Source organism: Colossoma macropomum, unplaced genomic scaffold, assembly GCF_904425465.1.
Source record: "Colossoma macropomum unplaced genomic scaffold, Colossoma_macropomum, whole genome shotgun sequence".
Lineage (NCBI taxonomy): Eukaryota > Metazoa > Chordata > Actinopteri > Characiformes > Serrasalmidae > Colossoma > Colossoma macropomum.
In genome coordinates this window covers 5,348,859-5,376,852 of record NW_023494789.1, presented here as the reverse complement: position 1 = coordinate 5,376,852, position 27,994 = coordinate 5,348,859, and the positions used below count along the sequence as shown (strand labels likewise).

At 39.0% G+C, this 27,994-nt stretch overlaps 1 protein-coding gene across 1 annotated transcript; it reads right to left on the bottom strand.

The window, feature by feature from the left end:
• Window positions 1-1,822: 1,822 nt before the first annotated feature.
• On the bottom strand, window positions 1,823-19,526 carry arl6ip6 (ADP-ribosylation factor-like 6 interacting protein 6). Its single transcript, XM_036569844.1, has 4 exons — window positions 18,944-19,526; window positions 18,175-18,228; window positions 17,950-18,082; window positions 1,823-5,020 (listed from the first exon to the last, which is right to left on the bottom strand). Exons 1-4 carry the CDS (start codon window positions 19,203-19,205, stop codon window positions 4,927-4,929), a joined length of 543 nt encoding a protein of 180 aa, XP_036425737.1. The 5' UTR covers window positions 19,206-19,526; the 3' UTR covers window positions 1,823-4,926.
• Between the last annotated feature and the right edge of the window lie 8,468 nt (window positions 19,527-27,994).

Here is a 27,994-nt window from a genome sequence, read left to right as displayed (position 1 = left end):
AATGTTTATGTATCAGCATCAGATACGTACATGAAAAATATTGGATATCATCCCAGAATTCCCATATTGGTGCACCCCTACTGCTTTCTATGCCACCTTAGTCTATTTACACCACAGCACACCTCTTAAATAACTGGATGGAACAGAGTATGCATAGAAGGAGTGGGCAGTTGCAGAATATTCACCCTGAACTGGCCAATGAACTTTCTCGCCAGACTCTCCTACGTTAATGCATACCTCTGAATGACCCATACTGACATATGCCGTGATATATAGGCACTGTGTTCAGATATAGTAAGTAAATGGGATGATTAAGTAGGTAGATTGTCCATTATGGATAGGAAAGGAAGACTTGCTCATCCGTCATTCAGGTCTGTTTGGCCATGTGGTCACTATTTGATCTCTATGATGCATAAAAACTTGTTTTTCAAATGAGTGCTAACATACATTATGCACACTTGCTCTGTCTAGTAAAGGCCTTCTGTACAAGCTGTCAAAAAAACATTGCGTGTGAATGGCAGGTGGGCACTTATACATCAGTAGCATTGGTCAGACAGATTTAGGATAATGCCCACTGCATTTCCTGCTGCGGCTAGGCTTCAGCTCTGCACAAATAGCAGAATCATCCAGGGAAGGTTCCATTGGATATATTGGGTGGATACTTCTTAGTCAATTCACTTTTGTGTGCACTGTTCCACTCTCTCTGTTATTCCATCCAATGATTATGCATCTCACTACTCTTTCAGAGAAATCGGCCTTGGGGTGACAAATAAAAGGGCATCAAAGCAAATGCTTTCCTATTGACCGCCACTCTCAGCAGCATCTGAACAAAGCACTCAGCACCACTGCTGCCTCAGGTCACAATTCAATGGCTGTAATGACCAGTAAGCGTCGGAGTACAAAAGAAACAAATTCTATTAATAGACTGCTGTGTGTTCTGTGGAAGTCGTTTGAATACAGATTGTTACTTGAACAATGCTCTGAGTCTCAACTGGAGTGGCACTTACAAGCAGTGGTTCATCACTTATTCATATAAATGTGATTACTTCTTTGCAAAAAACAAAAAAAAACAACGAAACCATCATGTTGGCATACCAGTTTATTGACCGACATGACTTAAAGCAGTTCCTGATCATACACATCCATGTCAGAATCTGCTCAACCTGGGGAACAACTACATCAGTGTTCTTCATCCCTGAGTGTTCCAGTGCCATTTAGCTAAGTATAAAGTTCTATAAAACAAAAATAACAAGTGTCAACAGCAGATTATATGACTACACAATACCCTTGGCTGGAGTGGTTAAAAAAAAGTTTAGTGAAAAATCTAATTTACACATTTTTTTTTTCCTCCAGATGTAGTTGATGAACCAAGACACATCTGAAGTTTGCTTCTTTAGCTATATAATTAATTTAGCTAGCAAGTAATGGAAGCTAAATAAGTTAACCCTTGTGTGGTGTTCAGGTCTGTGGGACCCATTTTCAGTGTTTACCAAATGAAAAAAATTATGCAATTTATTATTATTTCAACCTCAGATTCTTGGTCTTTGCTCATTTTCTGTGAAGAACATATAAAATAACCCATTTTCAGTGTCTTCACTCTGTTCACCCCCCACACATTTATACTACACATGTGGTGTTTGGGTGAACCCGCGGGAGTAAAAGTGTGGAAGTGCTGTGTCCTTCACTCTGTTCTCCTCCTACATGGCCTGCTGTTAGTGTGTGTGTTCGTGTGTGTGTGAGGGTGGACAACATGGACAGGCTGCTGACTGGCTACAGCTGCTAACCCTACGCTGAACACTTGTGATATTTTAAACATCTGGTATATTTTACATAAATTGTTATGGCTGTATTGATTAAAAAAAACAATAACGCGGTGGGTCCACCAGACCACTGAGTAACAAACACATCAACACCACACAAGGGCTAATTAGCAGCCAATTAGCATCACACAAAATGCATGAAGTTGTTAAGAAATTTCAACTAGACTTGTTTATGTGGTTCCTGACAGTGTATGAGACACAGTTACCTATTCAATAAAATAAGTCAGGCTTCCAGGCTGCTACTACCATGGCTACGCAACATCATTTTGTCTATTTTCAAAGATAACATTATGTCATATGGGGTCATAAACCACATACGATCGATTATATTGGAGGAAAGGGCAAAAATGTGTAAATGTGATTTTCCGCTGAACTACCCCTTTAAGAGCAGAATTCAATCTGTGATGGTTTCAGGGCCGACAGAGAGTGTGATTGTGTAGCTGGTGTGAAAGTGATTGAGTCTGCCTCAGGCATACACTTCTCACTACCAGCAAACAACACAGACTCAATACTTCATTACGTTACATTAAATACAGTACTGTGCAAAAGCCAGAGAGCACCGTTCATTTCTTGCAAATTCAGTCAAAACATCCAGCACACAGTAATTTTTCAGGGTCAGGAAAAAAATATCTAACAAAAAATTACACAGAAGCCTGAACTAAATATAATATCAAACTTTTCCGTTTTTTTTTTGTGTCCATTCTTTGCCTCTATCTTTTTCAGGAGACTTGCTTTCAGTTACTCAAAGCAATCTGCAGGGATATTGTTTCACACCTCCAATGTTTAGTCTTAGAAGTTGGTTACATTTTCTGCCTCACTTAATCCACAAGTCCCATTTCCTCTATATCTAGTATATAGTTCTACACTCATGTAACGAATAACAAATTTCATAACTGGACCTCAGAGAAAAAAATAAAATACAGGAAAAATGTTGGATTCCAAAACTAATTTTGGAAGTCAGAGGTTATTTTTTTTCCTTTTTATTTTGCTTTGACGTTCCCTTTTCGCATACAGATCTTCTGTATTATCTTATCTTCTCAGAAATATCTTACAAAAAACTAATAACATGCACTGGAAATGAAGTAAACGAAGGGTGGTCTCTGACTTTTGCACTCTACTGTGCATGCAGTCCTTCGGCTACATTCCCAAGGTCATACAGACACTGATTAGAGGCCTGGATTTGATATGTCTGTTCTTTTAGTGATTAAGATGTGAATGCACGTCATTTCATGTCTTCCTTACATGACAGGCGCAATACCTCGAAACTACACAGGAACAGAAAAAGATAACAACTCTCAAAACACACACACACACACACACACACACACACACACACACACACACACTATTGCTTTGACAGTGTGACTAAAAAAAAAAGAAAAAGAGAGAACTGAGGATACAGGGCAGTGCATTAGCGTCAACTACCCTGAGTTGCAACAGGGCCTGCTAATCTAGTTTTGAACAAAAAGTAATCAAGCCCTGCTGGAGTCGAACAATTGAAGAAATACATTAAATCTCTCTCCATCACCTGCTTTACAGCCATCGTACTGCCAGGCTCAACTAATCGGTGCCTTAGTGCCTTAATAAAGCAGAATCTAAAAGGCCCTGTTTTCTGCCAGGTCGAAGCATTAAAATGCACATTTCATTAATCTTAAAGCAGTTAAGCTGTAGCTGTGTTAATGCACTGACAACCAAATGATGGCCCGGATCAAAGGCCAAAAAGCACAGTCTAATGCTCTGCTATTGTGGTGGGAAAAAATTAGTGCTGCATCACTGAATTAAAGGAGAGCGCAGAGCGCTTTTTAAAAACAAACACAATTAGACGGCAAAGAAAACATCATTTCTACTAATATGGTTTCAACCAGAACAATGTAATAGGCCTGCTAAGCTTAGATGAAGGCCATTATGCCTTATGTGTTTCATAAACTCTTAAAAACTTTTGAGCTATTCAAAATGTGCTGTAGTTTAGGATTCCAGATACAAAATGTTCTCACTTTTATAAAACAGTGTCACTTAGAAAAGACCAAGGATTTTTCTTGGACTTCATTTAGTACATGTAAAGAAATAGTTTTGGCAAACTTAATGTACATTAGGGCCCAACCGATATGAACATTTTGTGGCTGATAAAAAATTCCGATAAAAATTCATGTAAAAAATTCTGATAAAACTGATAAAAATTATGTTGTAATTTTATACTTCGGTACTTTAGTTATAGTGTTTTACCGATTGATGTGATTATCAGTTTTAAGTTGTCTGAGAACATAGTTAACATAACTATCATAGCACTGTGATCAGAGCTAACCAGAATTCTGTGTGATTTATTACTGATTATTTTTCTTTGTTAATTCACTACAAAACTGTTATAACACATTATTCTCATGCTACATGCCAGGCTTATATTTTACATGTTTTTGTTAATTTAACTATGATGGTGTTTAGTGTTCAAACTCAGTTCAGCCTGTATTCCTGTGCTATAGTTTAAACAGGGGGTTACCCACAGGAGTTTGTGAGTTTGAATCCCTGCCATGCCATAAATAATTATCATAAATTACATATAGCATGTTATAGGCTATATTTCTGCCGAACTGATATACCGGTTGGGCTGTTTGTCTATGCTTATTTGCTGTTTGAAAACAGAAAAATCTGTTGCATTATGCAGGCTGTGCTTTCAAAACTTTCAAAAATTATAACACTTATAGTAATAGCACTGTGTTGTAACACTGTATATTTACCAAAAGGGAAAAAATAAACCCCTTAGTGTACAACGTAACACTAAATCTAGAAAAGTGGTTCTTAATCCTGGTCCTAGAGTTCTGCAGCCCTGCATGCTGTGTTGTTTTTCAAGTTCTACCACCCACTTCAAGCTCTAACATGCACTTCACATCAGCAAAGCCTTGTTCATTAGCTCATTAGTTGCATCAGGTGTACTGGGAGCAGAGGAAATGTGCAGGGCACTGGTGCTCCAGGACCAGGATTAAGCGCCACTGATCTTGATGTTTTCCTTTCTTTAATTAACCATAAACACTTGATGCTACTGCTCCTAATGATGCTAATGCGATGATTTAGGTGAGGAAGCGGTCAGGGAGCGAAAGTTTGCATGGTTTTTTTATGTGAGGCACCAGATGACAGTGAGTGCAGCCACTATGCCGTTGAGAATGGCCATGCTGTAGCCCATGTGAAAGGAGTGGCCTGTCATTTTCCTGCAAAACAAACACAAAGACACATGGTTAGTTAGTGAAACCAACAGGCCCTGTCTCACTTACACTTCTTTACCTCTCAACAGGCCTGCTGTACTGCAAGTCATCTGAGCTCAATGTATGGAGCTAAGCAGAACAAACAGAACTCATTTACTCCATAAGGCAGCTATACTGTGCAGTGTATGAAGTTAAATGGTTTAAAGAATAAACTGAACTAATTTCAGGAAACATGGATTGTATCAATCTTTTCAGCTGACTCTAACACTGGACTGGAATACAAGTGTGCGGCGTTAGGATGTGTTCAGTGGCCCGTAAAACCCATGAGCAGAAGCTCATAAAAACACCATTACGAAGCATCCCATTGTCCCATGATACCGCTTTGAGTCTTGATAATGGGCAATCTGGCTAATGCTTTTAGAGGAGCAGGCTTGACTGTCGACGGCAGTCTATTAGATCTTTAGTCTGGATACTAGTGCTATGATCAAAGGCTTTCTCTAATGTGCTTTCCTTTTCGTTCAATTTAGTGGTCTCCAGTTCCCAATCCTTCCGTCTCTGTATCACCTGGCAGCACTGCCAACCTGGCAAGGTGAAGGCTGCACACAAAATGTCCACCCCTACACTGAACGTCCTGTAGTGAAACTGAGCAATAAACAATTAGCAAAATAAAACTATATTAAAACAACTGAGAATTCAATTACTGGTTAATTTAAATCCTACCAATTTATCACACTTTTGACCTAATTGTTAAGATGTAAAAAAAAAAAATTGAGAGTGTTTTAGTGTGAAACATACCATTCTAGAGAAACTATACAACCATGCAAAGCTACAACTCTTTACAATAGTAGCGATTCAGTAGCTAACGAATATGTTGCCTGATGCCTGAGACACTCTTTTACAGTAGTTCTGATAAAAGCATTTGGGTTGAAATTAAGTTTTTAAATCCATTCATGGCAAAGAGACAAATGCAGAGCACTGTAAGATAAAATAGTACTCAAAAAATCTTAGATTTTTTTTTAGATTGACCACTACTTTACCACTACTAACATTACATTAAAAAAAAGAGAGATTTTAAATAGGAAATAACTATATCTGTGTTTTAGATACTGCAAACCTTGGGTTCCTAAAACCACCATTGTAAAGAATACTGACTCTAGTCTATAAAAAAGTCTGAGTGATTTTGTTTATAAGGACTGAACAGTGCAAAGATTTTGAAATAATCTCCTTTAAGCTTTCTTTTCTTTAAAATACACTACATGGCCAAATGTTTGGGGACACCCCTCCTAACCTTTGAGTCCAGTGACACTCATTGCTAACAGGTAAATAAAACCAAGCACATAGCCATGCAATCAACACAGAACATATCATAGAATGCCTTCCTTGCCACAAGTCAGTTAATGACATTCAACTGTAAGTGCTATTATTGTGAAATGGGAGCATCTAGGAACCACAGCTCAGCCGCGAAAGCAGCAAACCACACAAACTCACAGAGTGATGATGCACACAACACATAATCAACTATCCTCTGTTGCTTTACCCACTACAGAGTTCCAAGCTGCCTCTGAAAGCAACATCAGCACAAGAATTGTGCATTGGGAGCCTCATGAAACGTGATTCCATAGCCGAGCAGCTGCACATAGAGTAAAACGCGCCTCCAGTGGACTCGGCAGTGAAAACTTGAGTGATCACTGGAGTGATAAGTCACGCTTCACTATCTGCCACTCTAATGGACGAATCAGGGTTTGGTAGATGCTAGGAGAATGCTACCTACCGCAATGCACAGTGCCAACAATAAAGTTTGGTGGAGGAGGGATAATGGTCTGGAGTGGTCAGGCTTGGCCCCATAGTTCCAGTGAAGGGTGATGCTATTCACCAGGGTATGTTTTGGTTTTTCCATCTGAATTTACATGACCAAATCATAAGGCAAATTATTCAGTAACTGCATGAAATAAATATAATTTTTTATTTTATTTATTTATTTGTAAAAGCTCCCCTCAAATTAACAGAACGTGTTTTATGATCATACACATATTTCTATATGCTTACAATTTACTGCTGAAAGCCAAAAATGCTCTTTGTATTATTTTATAAAAACAATTTTTACAGAGCAGATCACTGAAGAGACACCACCTGTTTATAGTTTATAGCTCAGATCTGTGGAAAAATGGGTCGACTTTCAGTAGACAAAAACAAATTGTGAGTTCAGCTTCTTTTATTATAAGGTTTAAAATTACATTACCCATCTATTTGACTGGAAAGAAGACAGTTACAGCTCTCATATGACACACACTTTTTGAATGTAGCTTATGAAATACAAGAGCTATGAAGAATATGACGAAGTGCTTTTTGGAACCACTGGTGGTCCCAAGGAGTTGAAAAGGTTAATGCTACAGCCTAAAAAGACATTTTAGATCATTATATGCTTACAACTTTGTGGCAACAGTTTGGTGAAGGCTCTTTCCTGTTCCAGCATGACTTGTGCCCCCGTGCACATAGCAAAGTCTATAAAGACATGTTTTGATAAGTGTAGTGTAGAGGATCTTCCAATGGTCTGCACAGAACCAGATCTCAACCCCACTGGACAAATTTGGGATGAACTGGAAAGTTGATTGTGAGTGTGGCCTTCTTGTCCAACATCAGTGCCTGACCTCACAAATGATCTTTTGACTGAATGGGCATAAATTCCAATAGACACACTCCAAAACCTTCCCTAAAGAGTGGAGGCTGTAAAGAGGGGGCCTACTCCGTATTAATGCCTATGGAATATCATATAGGTGTGATGGTCAGGTGTCCACATACCATATAGTGTATCTCTGAAGTGAAGATTCCCCCTGTATCATGCTAAATATAGCCACTGAGTTGACAATTGTTTTTTGACATTTGCAGTTCATACAAAATAATGAATTCAATTATATATGTAGTTTGCTGGCCTTTTAATTGTGGACCAGGAGTGGGAACCTCTGATTTAGAGAAACAGATCAGAAAAGTAAAACATTGCACTATTTGTAGGGTTCTTGATCTTGTTGATCTACCAGCAAAGCAGCAATGCCAAATGTCTCATTACTGTCCCCTGTAACTGAGTCTGAATGTGTTCTTCCAGATGTTCAGGGAACAGATGGCACATGGCATAAATTGCCCGAAAGCCACAGGTGCTTTATAGTCTTTGACTACCCAATATTCTACTAGCATAAAGAAACCCAACACCCTGAAAAAATGCCATGGCATGTCTGCATGAAGAAAGGAATAGCCAACAAGGACTACAGTCTGCTTCAGTCATTTCAGGACAACTCCTACGGTTTGGGCTATTTTCTGCACAGTGCACACGATCTGTGCCAGGGCATATGAATAGCAAACCAAGAAGTCGTGGCCATCTGAAAGGCTAAATGCCTAATTAGAAAATGAAAAAAAGCATGGGTCACTGCATATCTGGAATGGCCAGGACTGTACCTAATGCATGTCTCGAATGCCTCTATTTTTTTTTTTTTGGTCAGCCTAAGGATATTTTCAGTGCTAAACAGCCATACAGTCCAATGTCCCCTCTCAAATTCACTGTTACAGATCTGTGCTCTTCCCAAGAACAAGTCATGCTCTGATAACGACCTATCCGACTAGCTTTTTTTTTTTTAATGTATTTTACACTAAGCAAACAAATAGGTAGCCTTGACTGGGAACACTACTAAGTTTATCTAAGGGACAGAGACTACTAGCACAGAGAATCAAGGCTTTACATGATGAAATCAAAACAATTTAGTTCTAAAAGATCCACTAAATGAAAACCCAAAAGTTAATTAGATGTACTCGTTCAACATTAACAAAACTGCAGCATGCACAGTCTGAAGCCCTTCTACGTTAGAAGACAGAAGAGAGATTCCTGCTGAACCACAGTGAAAGAGATGTGGTTACTATGGAAACAAAGTCATGGAGTTATTAAAATCTAATATCGCTGCTCTAAGACAATAAAAGCGTCAACTGTTTGAGCAGCTGCATAATAAGGCACTAGGGAAAAAAAACCTACACATGTAACTGCTATAAAACCAGTGAGACCAAAACAAACTGATATTCCAACCCTGATCGTATGAACCACGTTTGTGCCAACAAGAGCCCTCTCACTCTTCGCTAAGCTGAACCGTCTCATCGGAGCTCAGCACAGCACCCTCTACAGCCCTTTGCCGAGACTTCAGACTGGTACACTGCTGTACTGGGACATCTGGGTGGATGCATGTTAGAGTGAGAGAACAGGCCAACATGTTGAGGGTCAGTCGATAGGCATCCATCCGACAGGCAGATAGGATCGATAGGGCGTTATTGCTCTGAGCTGCAAGTGAAGGCCGAGTTGGGCCAGACATAAGAGGAGAGCAGTGGTGTGTGATTAGATAACTACCTCACATGGCGATGGAGTGCCCCCCCCCCACCCCAGTTCATCACCAGCCACCCAGACATGATCAATGATGTTCCACCCCATCAGCCAATCAGAAATAGGCTTAAACAAAGCAGAGAACACATTTCTTCCCACAAGGGAGCATGCCTCTGATCTCTAGATCAATGATGCTGATGTGTTGCATGTTTACACTATAATTACAGTTACGCCATGTTGGTTACAACACACAATCATGAGGACAAAAACCTGTTGTTGACTTGGGTTATGTGTCCTTGAACGTGCTTAACCTGTTAAACCCCAGGCTTATTGTTCAGATATTAAGCGTAAGATTATAATTAATATTACTTATTATTGTTCAGTAATTACTACAGTCAATACAATGAAAATAATAAGTAAATATACAGTACTTTGCGAAGGTTAGAGACTTTATTTATTTAATTTCCAGTCAAAACAGCCATGAAATAAGAACTGTTCATTTATTGGCACCAAGAAAAAAAGTAAAAACAGAAACGTACACAAAATGAAATATTATATAAAATTTTCGTTGCTCACTCTTTTCCTTTATTACTTCTTTTCTAGAGACTTGCATTCAGTTTTTCAAAGAAATCTGCAGGGGGAGTTGGGTTCACTGTCTGCTTTTTTTTTCACAATTTAAATAATCTAATCCACATTCAATCATGGCGCCTTTTGGTGTGATCAGTCCATTGTCCTAAATACAGCATCTTTGACTTATTTGACAATGACAGCATGGCCTTTTTTTCTCTATATCCATAAACGTTTAGTTTGGGAAAGACTATTTTGTCACTTATTTTCCTTTGACTGGGAATTAAATAAAAGAAAGGTGGCCTCTCACTTTTGCACAGTACTATATGGAGTTTTAGGGGTGTGAAGGACATAAAAACTGAAAACATTCAGGCCTTCAGAATTTCAGAAGTTAAACATTCATTAAAGTAACATTTCCTTTTACTATTTTAAGCAAGTCCATATAAACAGGTACAATCTTTTTAGTGTACCAAAAAGTGCCAACAAAGTGCCCTCTTTACAGAAAACACCAAAAAGACAAACAAATGCTCATAAATTCTTCATGAAACCTCAGCTGAACCAGTCGTACAGCACCTTAAGCAGTGGGAGCTTTCATAAAAAACAGGTCTGACTCAGGAAACGGCCTGTCATTCTTGTTTATCGTAAAATGGCCCTTCCTCCTAAAACAGAGAAAACAGCAACATCAAGAGTCCCTCAACCTCTAACCCACAGCATGTTAAAGAGCTCGGCCTACAGGGCAGAAGAGTTTGGCAAAAAACACAATGGCATGGCAGGCATGCTTGGTTATGTAGTTTTACACTGAAGCGGCAAGGTTAATGTAGCTAATAAGTAATGAAAGCATGGACCCCCACAAGAATAATACCACGCAGAGGGGACGCTTAAACAGACACAAAGTAATTAGGTAAGTAATCTCAAATAGACTTGCTCGTGTGGTTTCTGATACTGTACTGCTACTGATCATATCATGGTATGACATCTACGTTTGCATTAAGTTGCATTAAGTTAAAGGACCCATGCTTAATAGGTACTGCCACACAGTGCTAAAAGATGTCTTATTAACCAGACAAAGACTGGTAAATACAAAGCACCTTATAGGACTGACTTGTTGCTAACTACCGAACCACTTGCCTACTTAAGAAACTACCTGCATAGTTAACTACCTAACCACCTGCCTACCCAAATTACAACCCCATTTCCACAAAAGTTGGGACGCTGTTCAAAATGTAAATAAAAACAAAATGCAATGATGTGCAAATCATTTAAACCCTATATTTCATGGAAAATGGTACAAAGACAACATATCAAATGCTGAGTTTTATTGTTTATTGAAAAATTTTGCTCATTTTGAATTTGACACCAACAACACGTTCCAAAAAAGTTAGGACGGGGGCAACAAAAGGCTGGTAAATTTGTGCAATGCTTTAAAACACTTGGTGGTTCATCATTGACAACAGGTCAGTAACATGACTGTGTATAAAAAGAGCATCTCAGAGAGGCTTTCAGAAGTAAAGATGAGGAGGGGTTCACCACTCTGTGAAAGACTGCACGATCAAATAGTGCAGCAATTCAAGAATGATGTTTCTCAATGTAAAATAGAAAAGAGCTTTTGCTTTTCATCATCTACGGTACATAATAACATTAAAAGATTCAGAGAATCTGGAGAAATCTCTGTATTCAAGGGACAAGGCCAAAAACCAGTATTTGCCGGCTGTGATCTTTGGGCCCTCGGGCAGCACTGCATTAAGAACAGACATGATTCTGTAGTGGAAATCACTGCATGGGCTCAGAAACACTTCTGAAAACCACTGTCTGTGAACACAGTTCATCACTGCACCCACAAATGCAAGTCAAAAACTCTAAAATGCAAGTTCCAGAAATGCAGCCACCCTCTCTTGGCCTGAGCTCGTTTAAAATGGACGGAGGGGAAGTGGAAAACTGTCCTCTGGTCTGATGAATCAACATTTGAAATTCTTTTTGGAAATCATGGACACTGTCCTCCGGGCTAAAGACCACTCAGCTTGTTATCAGTGCACAGTTCAAAAGCCAGTATTCTTGATGGTATAGGGGTACATTAGTGCACACGGCACAGGTGACTGGCAGATGACCCCACTGTGATAGGTTCACCTCTGTGAAGGCACCATTAATATTGCAACGATTCAAGAATAGTGCTTCTCAACGTAAAATAGAAAAGAACTTGGGCATTTTCTAAGCAACAGTACATAATACCATTAAACGATTCAAAGAATCCAGAGAAATCTCTTTATGCATGGCTCCATAGTAAAAGAGTCCAGGTGCCGAACTGGCCTGCCTGCCTGTCTAGACCTGTCACCCACTGAAAACATGAGGAGCATAATGACACCAAAAATATGGCAAAGGAGACCCTGAACTGCTGTGCAGCTGAAATCCTACATCAAGTAAGAATGGGAAAACATTTCACTTTCAAAACTACAGAATTCAGTCTTCTCAGTTCCTAAATGCTTACAGAGTGTTGTTAAATGAAGAGGTGATGCAATAGAGGTTAACATGCCCCCTGTCCCAACTTTTTTGAAATGTGCTGCTGGCACCAAATTCAAAACAGGCATGTATTTTTCAAAAAACACTAAAGTTTCTCGGTTCCAACCTTTGATTTGTTGTCTTTGTTATTTTCAATTAAATACAGGGTTTAAATGATTTGCACATCATTGTGTTTTTATTTACATTTTGCACAGCGTCCCAACTTCTTTGGAAACAGAGTTACCAACATAGCTACCTACATAGCTAACTATCTAACCACCTGCCTTCCCAAGTAACTACTTACATAACTAGCTAACTAAATAACTAACTAACCGCCTGCCTACCTAGTTAATTACGTAGGTGTTTATTTAAGTAACTCTCTCTCTCTCACACTTAGCAGGTTGGAGATTCTCCCCAAATGCATATACATTACATACATTACAGCAAGGCTGAAAGATTAAATGTTTTATATCAAAATCGTAATTCAAAAGATTGCAATTTTCAAATCGCAAGAGTTGCAATTGTAACCTATATTATCGAAGCCTAAATTATCAACAACTTTGTCTGACGTTATAAGTGGGGAAATTTAACCTAAAAAACATGGTGCCTGAGAATTGCCTGTACATGAGTTTGCCTAATCTAAACCAACCATGTGCCATGTACACGATAACACAACCACAATGACCTGCACTATGTTCTGCGTTCGGTCTGGAGTCTCCAGGATGGTAGATCTCAAGGATGAAGATCAGGCACTCATGATGTTTATACAGAGTATACTGTGCTGCTTTACAGAACATTTTACAACTGCAGCTGTGTTTCAGGTATCTAAAGTTATAGAGAAACAAACAATGTCTTTGATTTCCAGCACATAGTAAAAAAGAAACATATGGGTTAAAAACAGCAGCTGGGTATGGATCACAAACACAGTTACACTTGTTGTTTAAATACATGTACAATGATATGAAAAAGTAATTAACCCCTCCTGTTTTCTTCTGTTTTCAAAACCAAATTTGTAACAAATTAAACAAATTTAGTTGATAACTAAAATCAATTAAATTTGGCACACCCAGGCTTGATTACAGCCGGTCCTGCTGAATTTAAAAATCACTTAAATAGAACCTTTCCAGCAATGTGAAGTAAGCTAAAAGGTCTCAACAAGTAGCACACTATGCTGCAATAAAAGAAATTCCAGAAGAGAGGAGAAAGTTATTGAAATACATCTGGAAAGTATCACAAAGCCATTCCTAGGGCTCTGGAATTCCAGTAAGCCACAGCGAGAGCCATTATCTCCAAATGGAAAAAATTGGAACAGTAATGAATCTTCCCAGAAGTGTCTGGCCTACCAAAAATCCTTCAAGAGCACAATGATGACTCAAACAACTCAGACAAACATCTAAATAACCGCAAGCCTCCACAAGATAAAGTCAGTGCTAACGATTTCACCATTAGAAATAGACAAGGCAAAAAAATGACATCTATAGGAGTGTTGAAAGATGAAAACCACTGCTAACCAAGAACATAAACAGCAACACTTTTAGAATAATATTCTGTGGACTAAAAGTGGAGTTGAAGCTGGTTTAAAGCTAACACAGCACTCCACAATAAGAATATCATACCAACAATATCAAACATGGCAGTGGTAGTGTGATGGCGTGGGGATGCTTTGCTGCTTTAAAGCCTGTGTAATTTCCCTTAAATAAAATTCCTTGGCTGTCATTTCTTTTAGAATACATTGAGGAAAGGAATACACTCCCTTAAGTTTAATGGACAGCGTGAGAAGCTGAAGGCATGCCTGAGTTTCTGAGATGTTTGGAGAATGTACCTGTGCAAGTTCTTTGTGATAGCCAGATTGCTAACTGATTAAAAAAATGTAAAGGGTACAGGTATAACCATGCCTAAATGTACAGAGCTAGCGAGTTGGAAGACGACCTTGACTGCCGCACTATTAGCCAGTAAATATTGATTCTGGTACATTTCCACATCTCTTTCAACCGAAACTACATACGTTTTAGTGCATGTAGGACTACACGCTGAAGAAAATAATGTCTTTAAAATAAGTTAAATGTACATAAAACATATAGATACAAGATATTTATTTTGCTGTTAATAACGTGTGTGCAGACTGGGTGCTGTGGGTTGTGTTAGCCTACATAACCAGGCAGCAGCTATGAAGGACTTCTTTTTCCAGAATAAATGAATGATAGTTAGCCACCATGCATTAATCCAACAAGCATTTTGGTTAAAAAAGAGATTTTATTTTAAGCTTTGAGATAAGCTGTACTCTGGTCTGCTCCACTCCTATAGAGCAGGCATGGACACGATGGAATTTTACTACAGCAAAACCTCAGTCACTGTAGTAGTAGAAATATCTGAGCCATTTTATGCAACACCCTTAAAGAATTCCCTTTGGTAAGGGAAAACTCCCCCTTAGGTTTCATAATTAAGGGACAACCTGAAGAGGTTTTATGCAACCGGGTAACTTGCCATAATTGACAGAATCATCTGCACTGATCCAGACTAGTGGCCTAGTGAAAGTCCTGACTTGAACCCCACTGAAATTATGTGGGGGGCCCTGCCTTGCATCTCTTCCAACTACAGGGAAATCACGTGCCACCAAAAAGACAAATAAACAGTTGAACCGAGACTTTGAGATGTGCGAGAAACACTTAACCCTAATTTAACATGCCATTAAGCATCATGCCTGACTAAGCATGAAGCTCAGCACTCAACGTGAGCATCACTTGACCCTTTTACATTTGACAGGAGCGCTGAAATATGTTCTTGTTTACTGGCTGAATTATGACAGATAGATAAAGGCCAGTATTGAACGGGATGGAGTGGGAAAGTTGCAGCAGAAGCTTAAAGAGCCCTGATGAATGAGAAGGAAAAGGATGTGGGAGAACAGCAGCAATGACAGTGCTCTGTGATGACCTGCATCAATGTTGTCCTAGTTACAGCAGGACAAAATGTTTGCCTCTGAATGAGCAGCTCACGTCCCACTTTAACCTCTTCTGTCCCTGACAAACAGTTCAGTCATGAGAAAGTAGTGATAAAATTCTATAACATTCTTTGCATCAAGGCCACACTGACAGAAATGGTACAACTAACATTAATGGCGCTCTAATATATTTTAGTAATGCCTTTTTTGTTTTGTTAAGAACATTGACAGACACTCAGATACTATAAGAGACACACAGATGCTATGTATAGTTCACTGTTGTTAATATGGCAATTTATAGCATTTTTAATTTAAACATAAATGAAAATGCAACAAAATAAATTCCACAAACCCTGCACAACTTTCTCACCCCTAATCTGTCCTTCCCCATGTATTTATACCCTAGGAAAGGTACTGAGGTGTAAGTGGAATAGCTCAGCTATGTTCAATGGAGCTCAGAGCTTCACTAAATCCCACTAGCCCAATTTTGTGGAGATTTTGAATGTTCTGCCGGTCTCTTGTATTCTGGTAACATGATGGAAACCAATTACAGGAAAATTGCTTTTCTGTTCTCGTTCCAGCCCCCTGCAAGCTCCCGCCTGATGGGGTCCGACTGGCGTGAAGAAACAAGACTAATGTTGTATTTTACTAGCTGACATGCCGCCTCTGAGCTTACAGCTAACAGCAAAATGAGAAAAATGGCTGAATAACTCCAAAAAACCGAGGAACAGTCACAATGGCATATTATAACACCCCCACCAGTCCTTATCTCATGCTGTGCAGTGCTATCTATTCTGGAAAAATGGAGTTACTCGCGCAGCTAGTCACAGATCAATGCCGACCAGGAGTGAACAAAACCAAATACATTATAGGCCAGGAGTGAAACAGGCAGACTTCCTGAACGCATTACTTTTTAATGGGACTGTTCAACCAGTCAGATAATCATGAGTAGTGTTATTAACTGGCTACTATTAAAGAGTAACTGCACCTTTTTTTTAATTAACAGCTGAAATGCACTGCTCTGTAATAATAAAATATACCAGCCTTGCTTGAAATGTGAACACATCTTTCCAAACTATAAAAATATCATTTTTATCGTGGTCAGTTCCGCCTCTGAAGCGCCCCTCTGGTTCAACTCTGCTATAGGCGCGGATGACATGTCTTCGTACCAAAGTATGATGACGCGTCACAATATGCAAATCAGTCAACCAATGTTACCGCCCCCTGATGCCACTCTACTCGTGCCACACTCATAAATACACCGATCAGTCATAACATTATGACCACCTCCTCGTTTCTATGCTCATTGTTCATTTTATCAGCTCCACTTACTATATAGGTGCACTTTGTAGTTCTACAATTACAGACTGTAGTCCATCTGTTTCTCTGCATACTTTGTTAGCCCCCTTTTACACTGTTCTTCAGTGGTCAGGTCCGCCATGGACCCTCACAGAGCAGGTACTATTTGGGTGGTGGATCATTCTCAGCACTGCAGAAACACTGACGTGGTGGTGGTGTGTCAGTGTGTGTTGCGCTGGTCTGAGTGGATCAGACACAGTAGTGCTGCTGGAATTTTTAAACACCTCAGTGTCACTGCTGGACTGAGAATAGTCCACCAACCAAAAATATCCAGCCAACAGCGTCCTGTGGGCAGTGTCCTGTGACCACTGATGAAGGACTAGAGGATGACCAACACAAACTGTGCAGCAGCAGATGAGCTAACGTCTCTGACTTTACATCAGTAAGGTGAACTGCCAAGGTAGGAGTGTCTAATAGAGTGGACAGTGAGTGGACACAGTGTTTAAAAACTCCAGCCGCACTGCTGTGTCTGATCCATAGCTTTTTTTCTGTATTACCTTTTAACATACCTCGGCCACCAGCCTACAGCAAATGTTCTCAACAAGTGAGAGATTTGTACAGTGCCCACAAGTGCGCATGTGTAGAAGGAAATGAGGCCATTAGGTACAACAGAAGTATGTTTTTCACAGCTTGATGTCAAAATGAATGAAACTTAGACAGTGTTCAAAGAAATCTACTCTATTCATTCAGAATTCAGTACATCTAAGAAATCAGACCTCAGGTTTTGTCAAATATGGACCTGCTGAACAGTTAATTAGAAGCCAGCTGTCACAGTTTTAGGGAATGTTCTACTGTTCAGCGCCTCTGCCGCTCGCTGTTAATCACTTTCTGGCACTATGTTAACTCTTCAGCGGCTTGAGCCAATGCCTCACACAGGTAAGGCTCAAGACACCCTGCCTAATCAGAAACATCTTCCCCTGTCAAAGATGGGATGGTAGTGGAGAAAAATCTTCAAGCTTGTAAGATCTCTCAGTTGCAAAAGTACTGTTTGATTCTGTCACTCTCCATATTTTCTGGTAGCTGACGTATGCTAGCTCTAAAAACACAGTAGCCAGGCCCACGCGTTTTCCTTCGCAGCCCCACCTCCAAACCCGAACATCACTGCCGTGCCAATCCCAAAGTGCCATGAATCAGAGGCAAAGGCAAGAAGCTGGCACGGATCTGGAGTAATGTGTCATTTGAATATTCAATTACTGGTTGTGAAGGTGGACTATTAACATTTACCTGAGTTTGGCTGGAGAAAGTGGGGTGGGAGGAAACATTCCAGGCTCAAATGAGTCAAAGTAGGTAAGAGTCCAGGAGAAACTGCAACACAGCACTCCAGCCAAGGAGGACAGAACCAGCATACTCCAAAACCCTGGACACAGAAAGTAGAACGAACGGTTGCCTACAGCATGCAAGCAACCTCAATGACTAAATACACATAAAAAGCCTGTGTCTTGGACCTACCTAGAAGTCTTATTTCTGCCCCATCTTCAGTGGTAATTTTCTCAGCTCGCAGATCTGCAGAACAAAAAAATGGCATGTATGATTTAAAAATATACACACTTATAAAAAAGATAGTTCTTCAAGATTGCTTTAGTAAAGAGAATGGTTCTATTTAGAACTATGAGTTCTATATAGAACCGTTTCATGCTTAAATAGTTTGTTGCATGGCGAAATGGTTCTTCAGACTGACAGAGAATGTCTGGCATATGGTTCTGTACAGAATCTTTTTGAAAATGGTTCTGTATAGCACCAAAAAGTGTTCTTCTATTGTTACCATATCAAGCTTTTAACAACAGAAGAACCCTTTTTGGTGCTACATATAACCATTTTCAAGAAGGTTCTATACAGAGCCCCATACAAAATATTCTCCATCAATCTTAAGAACCATTTTACCATTATTTAGTAAACCATATGACACAAAACTGTGCTGGACTGTCATAGTACAGGTCTAGAAATTGGGCATTACAATTTTATTACAGAATTAAATGAGTGGTAATATGATTTCACTACTTAAAGTTATGCATTAGTAGCCCATTGTGACTGGTAGAAAACCAGGGAATGTGCATTAAGGTATATTTTGCTCCCATACATCAAATTTGTAGCCAAACTCGTCACAGCTAGTTGAAAATGTGCGCACATGGTAGTAAAAAACAAAGATAAAACAAGAAGCCGATAAGGTCACTGAACTGTTCGCCTCTACGAGTACGTACGTTGACAAAGAGGTGCATACCTTTCAAAATGATATACAGAAATGAGACAAGCACTGCAATAAAGGAGAAAATGACCAGGCAACACAGCATAGAGCATATACGGGCTGGCCACTGGGTATCCCTCCAACACCGCTGCTGCGGAGACACGAGCCGATGCAGAGTCGTTTGCTTCACACGGCTCTCCTCTGAAGTCGTGTTTAGCGCGTCCCTGGCTCTGCTGGCATCATTGTCATCGTCTTCATCGCCCGAAAAAGCGTCAGGCGCTCGAAAGACCCCCGCCATGCTCGTTTCTGTCTTTCTCGAGTGCAGAAAAGCGACTCACTCTTTCCAAACTTTCTACTGTATGCTAGTTATGTTAGCGGGCTAACAAGCTATCCCTGGCTAGCGTTAGCTTGTTTACTCTTCTCACTTTTTCCGAAGTTAAAGTCCTAAATTGTTCCCAGCAGTGGCCTCAAGTCTTTATAATAACGTATGTCGTGTTTCATAAATGCTCACACACTTAATACACAACCTAAGCGTGTTAAGACGGCGTAGCGTTACGAAACAGACGAAAGTTTCAAATTTCGACTCTTTTTCAAAACACCGCGGTTCGTGCTTCCGCGAAGAAGCACCGCCCATCGCGATTGCGTCCAATCCAAATGGTGCATCGTCGTGCTTCAACGACACGATTGGACGAAATTGGTGTCAATCAAACGGGGTGTGTGAAAATAAAGTCGAATGCACAACTGTTTCGTCATCAGGCTGTTCGACCACAGAAATTCTGGATTTTGAGTCCAGGTGATGGGAATCAGTGGAGTCAATTCCAAGAGTCGTTGCATATAATTCCAGAAATAAAAAAAAAAATTCAATATATGGCGATGGAGATCTGGCAAAATGAAAGACACAATGTTGAATAAATATACAACATTATTAATGGAATTAATTATAAGGATTCATGATATTAACTTACTGTGCTACCATCTCAGTTGTTCCTCAGGGACACATGATGTCATTTTATTTAAATGACCTATTTGACCTTAGCAGGGCGATCTGGGGAGCTAACCCCAGCTAAATTAATCTAGCTAACTTTCCCAGCTGAACTGTACCTGAATTTCCTCAGTCAGTTCCGTTCAGGTGGATATTTATTCTGTTTTCCACTTTGTCTAAGGTAAAATATAGCCAGTCTACTGATATTTGTGTTGTTTAAAGACACTCAAACAAGCAGAAATAGTGATAGCCGGGGTTGGAGGTAAGGGAATGCCTGTATTCAGTCCAAATTACATTTTGTACAGGCCGTATTCAGAATACAGTTACTTTTACATTTTAGGAGAATACTTTTAGAATACCCACCCACCAAATTAAGAAAAATAACATCTTTAAAATAAACAATGAATGTTTTTTTTTTATTAATTATTTATAATCAGTGGACGGCCTGTAGCAAACATGCTTGTTAGAGAAACTCTAAAGAGAAACTCAAATAACAGCTTCTTTACCAACCTTTACTTTCCTATTAAAGCCTGAGTAGACTAATAAATCAATGTGATCAGTTATTAATCTCAGTGATACTGAGCTCTGCTAAAGCCTGAGTAGACTGATAAATCAATGTGATTAGTTATTAATCTCAGTGTTACTGAGCTCTGCTAAAGCCTGAGTAGACTGATAAATCAATGTGATGATCAGTTATTAATGTCAGTGTTACTGAGCTCTGCTAAAGCCTGAGTAGACTGATAAATCAACGTGATGATCAGTTATTAATCTCAGTCTTACTGAGCTCTACTAAAGCCTGAGTAGATTGATAAATCAATGTGATGATCAGTTATTAATCTCAGCGTTACTGAGCTCTGATAAAGCCTGAGTAGACTGATAAATCAATGTGATCAGTTATTAATCTCAGTGTTACTGAGCTCTGCTAAAGTAAGATTTTAAGATTTTTTTTAAATGAAAAGTGTGTGCTTTCCCAAAATCTGTTCTAAATGCATTTTGAATACATTGCTTTTTATGTCTTCTAACGGAATACGTTACTGAATATATTCAGGACAGCGTGTTCAGTAGTCATCACTAGTTTTTCAAAGTTTTTTGCCCAACACTGGTGACAGCAGCATATCTGGCTAGCTGAGTTCAAAGCTTTGGAGTCGACTCTCGATTCACAAATGCCTGGAATTGGGGAATCGACTCTTCTTTGGAATCGACTCCCAGCCCTATGTGACACTGGAGTGGTTTGTAGGCGTGATGGCCTCAGATGTTGTGCAACATCCTTTCAGACGTGTTTGTTCATGTAAGGTGAAGCGAGCTCATAACTGGTGTAGGGAAAGTGGAAAGACTTGGGAATGAAATAAAGATCTAATCCTATGTAATTGCTTGTAGGTTTGACATTATGAATAATCCACACATATCAAGCCTACATTAAATAAATTAGTTTTGACAGACTAAATAAAGCCCTAAAGCAATTTTTTGAATTCCAGTCCTGAGGGTCCTTGTGTCCCCCTCTGTGTTAGCATTAGATTATCATGCATTTGTGAAGTATACCAGCGAGAAATTGGCCTGGATTGTTTTTTCTCTAGCAGTTTTCCCCCCTTTTGCTTTATTGCTTAGTGCCTAATTTCTGAAGTTGATGCTGTTTTCCCTTCCCCATCCCCTCTTATTTCCTCCGTTTATCCTTTTGTGGCCAGCAGCAGATATGTAATATGAAATATGAAATGAACAGTCCCTCATACACCGTAGAAAACTCTTGTATCAGGTACCTTCTAGGAAATTCAAGCCATGTTTAAAAGGTGTCCTAAAAGCTCAAATCTACACAATCCTAAGGAACATACCCCTTATGCCACGTGACTTTTGTAGATCAGTGATATGTTACAGACAATTGGCAGTGATTCTGGATCTACACTATATGTCCAAAAGTTTGTAGACGCCCCTCCTAATTGTATATTCTAATGAATTCAGCTACTTTAACCAATAGAAAAAGACATCCCAGAGCTGTACATGAGCCATAGGTCATCATGCTCAAAGCCAACAGTTGGCTAGAGAGTATAAAGTCTCAAATCCCTGGGCTGCGGAGCAGTGGAACTACGTTCTCTGGAGTGATGGAGCTCCATCCAAGACCTTTGGGATGAGTCGGAGTGGCGTTTATGATCCAGAGCTAATCATCCAACATCAATACCTGACCTCACTAATGCTCTTGTGGCTAAATGCAATCAAATGCTTACAGCAGTCTTCCAACAGTACATAGACTTCCCAGAAGAGTAGAGGCTGTTACTGCAGCAAATGTGGGGACAAACTAAACACTGTAAACCCTGACAAGTTCAGTTTACTCAAACTTTTTAAGGTAACTCATTGCCCCAAATTAAGTTTTCAAACTTTTAAGCTTAATTAACAAAGTTTAAGTATAAATGACAAAAACTATCCTGTTGCAGAAACTTGATTATCTAAGCTTAAGTAACTACTATGTTGTTTAAATTCATTATTTTCACATAATTGACATAATTATAATGATCACAAGCTGAGATGTACAAAAAAGCTCTTTCTAAAAGAGTTCTCAAAGTTACATAGGCCTGCTCTTATGTCAAATCTAAGAAAACCTACTGACTCTGCAGTCGTTTCAGTTGTATTGATAAAACCAAACTGACTAGTCAGCAGAGACACTAAACACATTCATGGTTGGGATGCCTAAAACATGTAAAGTACATTCAAAGTTATAGTTAACATTTATATAACGTGAACATGTCTGTTTGAAAACAACATCTGAAGGAAAAATAATAACTAATAAACAGAATCAACTGACTGACTTGGAATTCTGGGTGACTCGACCCCAAACTCTCGATTTTCTTGTCTTTTTGAGTTTGTTCTTCTCACAAAAACCAGTACACTTGAACTTGCCTGGATAGTACGAAAGTCCAGAGAGGCCATGATGAGGTAGTTATAATTTTCAAGATTGTTACCTTGAGATAACAAGTTAACTATCTTGTGATCTCAAGATAATAAAGTTGTTATCTTAAGGTAATGAGTTAAGGAGCTTGTGATCTCTAGATAACAAAGTTGTCCAAAGTTGTTACCGTGAGATAGTGAGTGAAGTATCTTGTGATCTCAAGATAACAAAATTGTTGAGATAATGAGTTAAGTATCTTGTGATCTCAAGATAACAAAGTTGTCCAAAGTTGTTATCCTGAGACAGCGAGTGAAGTATCTTGTGATCTCAAGATAACAAAATTGTTGAGATAATGAGTTAAGTATCTTGTGATCTCAAGATAACAAAGTTGTCCAAAGTTGTTTTCTTGAGACAGCGAGTGAAGTGTCTTGTGACCTCAAGATAACAAAATTGTTGAGATAATGAGTTAAGTAACTTGTGATCTCAAGATAACAAAGTTGTCCAAAGTTGTAATCTTGAGATAGCGAGTTAAACATCTTGTGATCTTAAGATAACAAAGTCATTATCCTGAGATAATGAGTTAGTTAGCTTGTAATCTCAAGATAACAAAGTTGTTATTTTGAGATAATGTGTTAAGTATCTTGTGATCTCAGGATAACAAAGTTGTTATCCTGAGATCACACAATAATTAACTTGTTATCTCAAGATAACAATCAAGAAAACAGCTCATGGCCTCTCTGGACTTCTGCAGGATAGAGTGAGGAAAAAAAGTAATTATATTTTGACTATTTAAGTTCAAATAACATCGGAGCTTTCAGTGCACATTTAAGGGAAATTCCACCAAATTCTGCATAATTAAATTATTAATCAAAGTCATTCAGAGTAGTTTGATGTGAATTATGAGTTATAATTGTTCACAGTTTTGGTGATAAGAAATAAACGTTTGAAGTGTTTAAAGCCTCTAAAAGCTACAACACTAAGACTTATTACACTAAATGAAAACAAACAGATTACATGATGCCAGAAACAATGTTTTATAATAGTTTGAGATAAGGTTTGGGTCTAAAACATATTTTTAAAAGCTGGTCCTGGGGAGATGTACATGCGTAAAGGTTGTAAGGCAAAATAGTACCCACATTTTTTATTTTGTTTGGAATGTTTTGGAAAAATCTCTGCTTTTATTATTACCAGCATTACATGTTAAAACTCAGAATACATGTGTGGGTTCTTTGGCCATTTTGGGTAGAAAATAAAATGGCTATATTTGTGTTGTAGACCTAGTTCTGGTGAAAGAACCTCAGTATGCTTAACTAAATTGAACATTTCAGCCTGACTGAGAGCACGCTCAAGCTGATCTCCTGGACAAATTAAGCCCGCTAATTCCGGCTCTAAGGCCGAGAATGCTCCAGTGCCTCAGCACAGCCTCAATCACAGGCTGCCCGCCTGCCTGCTCTCCACTATTTTCATGGTGCACTTCCTTAACTCCCCTTAGCATTTGTGACAGGGGCGCTAGGTGTACCCACATCTTCTCTGTAGCGAGAGGAGATGTCATCTCACATCTTTAGCCCTGCTCCATGGCCTGATATCCAGCTCAGAAATGTCTAATCCTGCAAACAAACAAGACAGGGATAGCCTACTGTGGCCCCATTAGCCAGAATACCCATTTATACCCACAGTATCTTTCAAAAAGGTTCATCAAAGCTGCCACTATAAAGGCGTGGCTGACTGGAATGTACTGGCTAGTTAGCATAATTGGTTACTTATGCTAACTGGTCTTAAAGGTTGAGAGCAGCCTAGTGATTGTCTGAAATTCAATTATTATGTAAAATATCCAGATATTCAGCTTCAGCAGGTCTACATAGTGCTAAATAAATGTATTTAATTTATGTGTTTTGTAAGGTATTACTATAACCTCATACAGAAACGCTGCTGTTTTCTGCACCGATACGTTGCTGCCATCTAGTGGTTCACACCTTCAATTGCTAATGATGTTTTTTTTAATGCTGTATGTCCAGCATACATCAACGATACAGCATATGTCATCCATGCTCAACAAAATACATTATTTAAAATGCTACTTAAAGGGCAACTCCACCTATTTTTCCAAATTCAATTGTTGAGATGTAATCCAGGGTCATTTAGAGTGGTTTGATGTTAAATGGTTCATTGTAGAAAAGTTTACCAACCCAGATTGACTCCAGCCAGTGTAAAGAGCACAGGCAAGTCTTTACCACACACCACTGTACCTGAGCTGTTCAATGTAAACGTCATATTAAAGTTGTCAAAAGGTTCAGGGCTGTTTTGATGCTGTAACATCAGGTTTGACGGTGTTGTTGCTTTAACTGTAAGTATTGGGATGCAGAGTCTATTGCAAAGACAGGACTGTGCAAAAGTCAGGGCCTTTCATCTCGTTTCTCATTTTCTAGATGATTTTTCAAGGGTTCTTACTAAGGGGAATGGTTCTATTTGGAACCATGAGCTGTTTAAGGCTTTAGAGGTTTAGAATACACTCTTAAAAATCTCAGGCGTATTACATACTAAGGCTTATTATTCAGTAACTACAGGGACTTCAATGCAAACTGCTAAAGCTATTCTTAGGTTATAGAAGTGTGTAATAAAGCTTTGGGCCTGCCGGCGGGCCCTGGCCATGTAATGGGGTTAAAAAATTCTTCAAAGGTTCTTAAGTAAGGGGAATGGTTCTATTTAGAACCATGAGCTCTATATAGAACCATTTCATGCTTAAATGCTTCTTTGGATGGTGAAATTGTTCTTCAGATTCTGCTATGTTACAATGTCACCATTTGGTGCTATGTAGAACCACTTTCAAAAGGTTCTATGTAGACATCTAGACAACACATTGTCTATCCATCTGAAGAAATACAGGACAAATACAGGACTTGTGCAAAAGTCAGGGCCTTTCATTTCCAGTCAAAATGGCCATTTTCAGAGTAAGAAAAAAGCAAACATATTTTTTAACAGAGAATTATACAGAATTCTCAATATCTACATATACCAGCTCTATCAGTATTTAATTTGTCCACACTCCACCTAGTGCCATGTTCAAAGAGACACTATCTTTCACACAAGCAACTACCCAAACACACCTTAGCTGCCCTCAATTTCTTTTCTCATGTGCATCTAAGATGACTACAGGAGATGTTTCTGAGGAGTTTAGGCATAAAATAGTCCACTTTCATGTAGATGGAGAAAGTGAAAAAAGGAGTGTTCAAAACTGGAGTTCAAAAAATAATTAAAAGAGAGGAGAAAATCAAGCTCCACTCCTACTTCAGAACAGAAAACATCCACAGGTGTTTCTGTCCATCCTCCCACTGTGAGAAGACGACTCAGCACTATGGGTCTGAAAGGATGTGTAGCTGTCAAGAAGAACCTCACTGAGAAAAGGAGATGGACAAAAAAAAAGAACATCTGCACTCGAACATCAAAACTGGACATACGAGATGTGGAGGTTTTATGGACTGATCAGTCAGATCATATGAAGCAGGAAATGCAAGCAACTTCTGAGACTGAACTTTGAAGATGTGGAAAAATATCCCTGCAGATTTCTCTGAAAAGCTGAAAGCAAGTCTCCTGAAAAGAATGCAGACTGTAACAAAGGTGAAGGGTGGACACACTAAACACTGAAAAAAATGATCTTATGTTTATTCGTTTGGCCTCTATGTGATTTTCTGTTATGTTTTCTGCTTTTTTTCTTGATGCTTGAACATAATGGCTATTTTAACTGGTCTTTAACTGGAATTAATGGTGTCTGACTTTTGAGCAGGACTGTATATTGTTTAGTGTGCTAGGTGATAAATGCAGCCTGGTTTATGTTCTCTGATCAGCCTAATACAGTTTGAGGTTTAAAGCAGCATGGTTACATGTCATTGTATCACATATTTCAGGGTCAGTTTTGAGTTGTGTGTTAATCAAAACTCATCATAGATCATCTGTTCCATCATGAGTCACAGTGCTGTGTGGTGTGTCATTGGTGGTCTAATCTAATATTTACAAGCCATCTGGGGGAGTGAGTGTACCCTGCAGGACTATGATGGATGTATGGTGAAGAATTTTTCATAACTTTTATTATTAAGATTTGGCCTGTTCCTGTTTAAGGCTTTAGAGGTTTAGAATACACTCTTAACCCCTTAAAATCTCAGGCCTATTACATACTAAGGCTTATTATTCTGCTACTACAGCAACTTCAGTGCAAAGTGCTTGAGCTATTCTATAGTTATAGAAGTGTGTAATAAAGCTTAGGGCCTGCCAGCGGGGCCTGGCTGTGTAATGGGGTTAAAAAAGATGATTCTTCAAGGGTTCTTAAGTAAAGGGAATGGTTCTATTCAGAACCCTGAGCTCAATATAGAACTATTTCATGCTCAAATGCTTCTTTGGATGGTGAAATTGTTCTTTAGATGGATAGAGAATGTGTTGCTTATGGTTCTATATAGCACCAAAAAGGGTTCTGCTATTGTTAAAATGTCACCATTTGGTGCTATATAGAACTACTTTCAAAAAGGTTCTATGTAGAGATCTTGACAACACATTCTCTATCAGTCTGAAGAACTATTTCACCATCCAAAGGACCATTTAAACATGAAACGGTTCTATATGGAACTTAAGGTTCTAAACAGAACCATTCCCTTTACTAAAGAACCGGAAGGTCACTGGTTCGATCCCCTGAGCTTACAGGACATGACTGAAGTACATTTGAAAAAGGCACCTAACCCCCAACTGCTCTCCCGGCGCTGTGGATAGGGCTGCCCACCTCTCTGGACAAGCGTGCTCACTGCCCCGTAGTGTGTGTGTGTGTGTGGGTATTTCACTGAACAGGTGTGTTAAATGCAGAGATGAATTTCCCTGTTGTGGGATTAATAATAAGTGGATAACTTAGTCTGAGTGGCCTTTCACAAGCAAAACAATTTAGCTTTGAAAATATATTTTTCCCTAAATATTTCATATGAATAGTGTTCCGTCTGTGTGACACACCAAAATGTGTATTTTTAAAATTTTCCTGTTTTCCTCTTTCTTAAGAATTAATACCTTCTAGTGCTGAGATGAAAATCGGAGCCATTTCATGACTTTTCTTTCTTTAGATTGGATTTATGAGCATTAAAGGGCCAATGTCAGGGAAAAACCCTCACTGTTTAGAAACAGAAGAGTTTGATGTATACACTTAAAAAAGATGGTTCTTCAAGGGTTCTTTAGTAAAGACAGTGGTTCTATATCGAAC

Excerpts from the sequence above, each read along its gene's own strand:
- arl6ip6 (XM_036569844.1), bottom strand. The coding sequence starts at position 19,205 with ATGGCGGGGGTCTTTCGAGCGCCTGACGCTTTTTCGGGCGATGAAGAC. Across the intron at positions 18,229-18,943 it reads TCTGTATATCATTTTGAAAG|ATCTGCGAGCTGAGAAAATT; the intron begins GTATGCACCTCT and ends TTTGTTCTGCAG. Across the intron at positions 5,021-17,949 it reads CTTTCTCCAGCCAAACTCAG|GAAAATGACAGGCCACTCCT; the intron begins GTAAATGTTAAT and ends TTTGTTTTGCAG.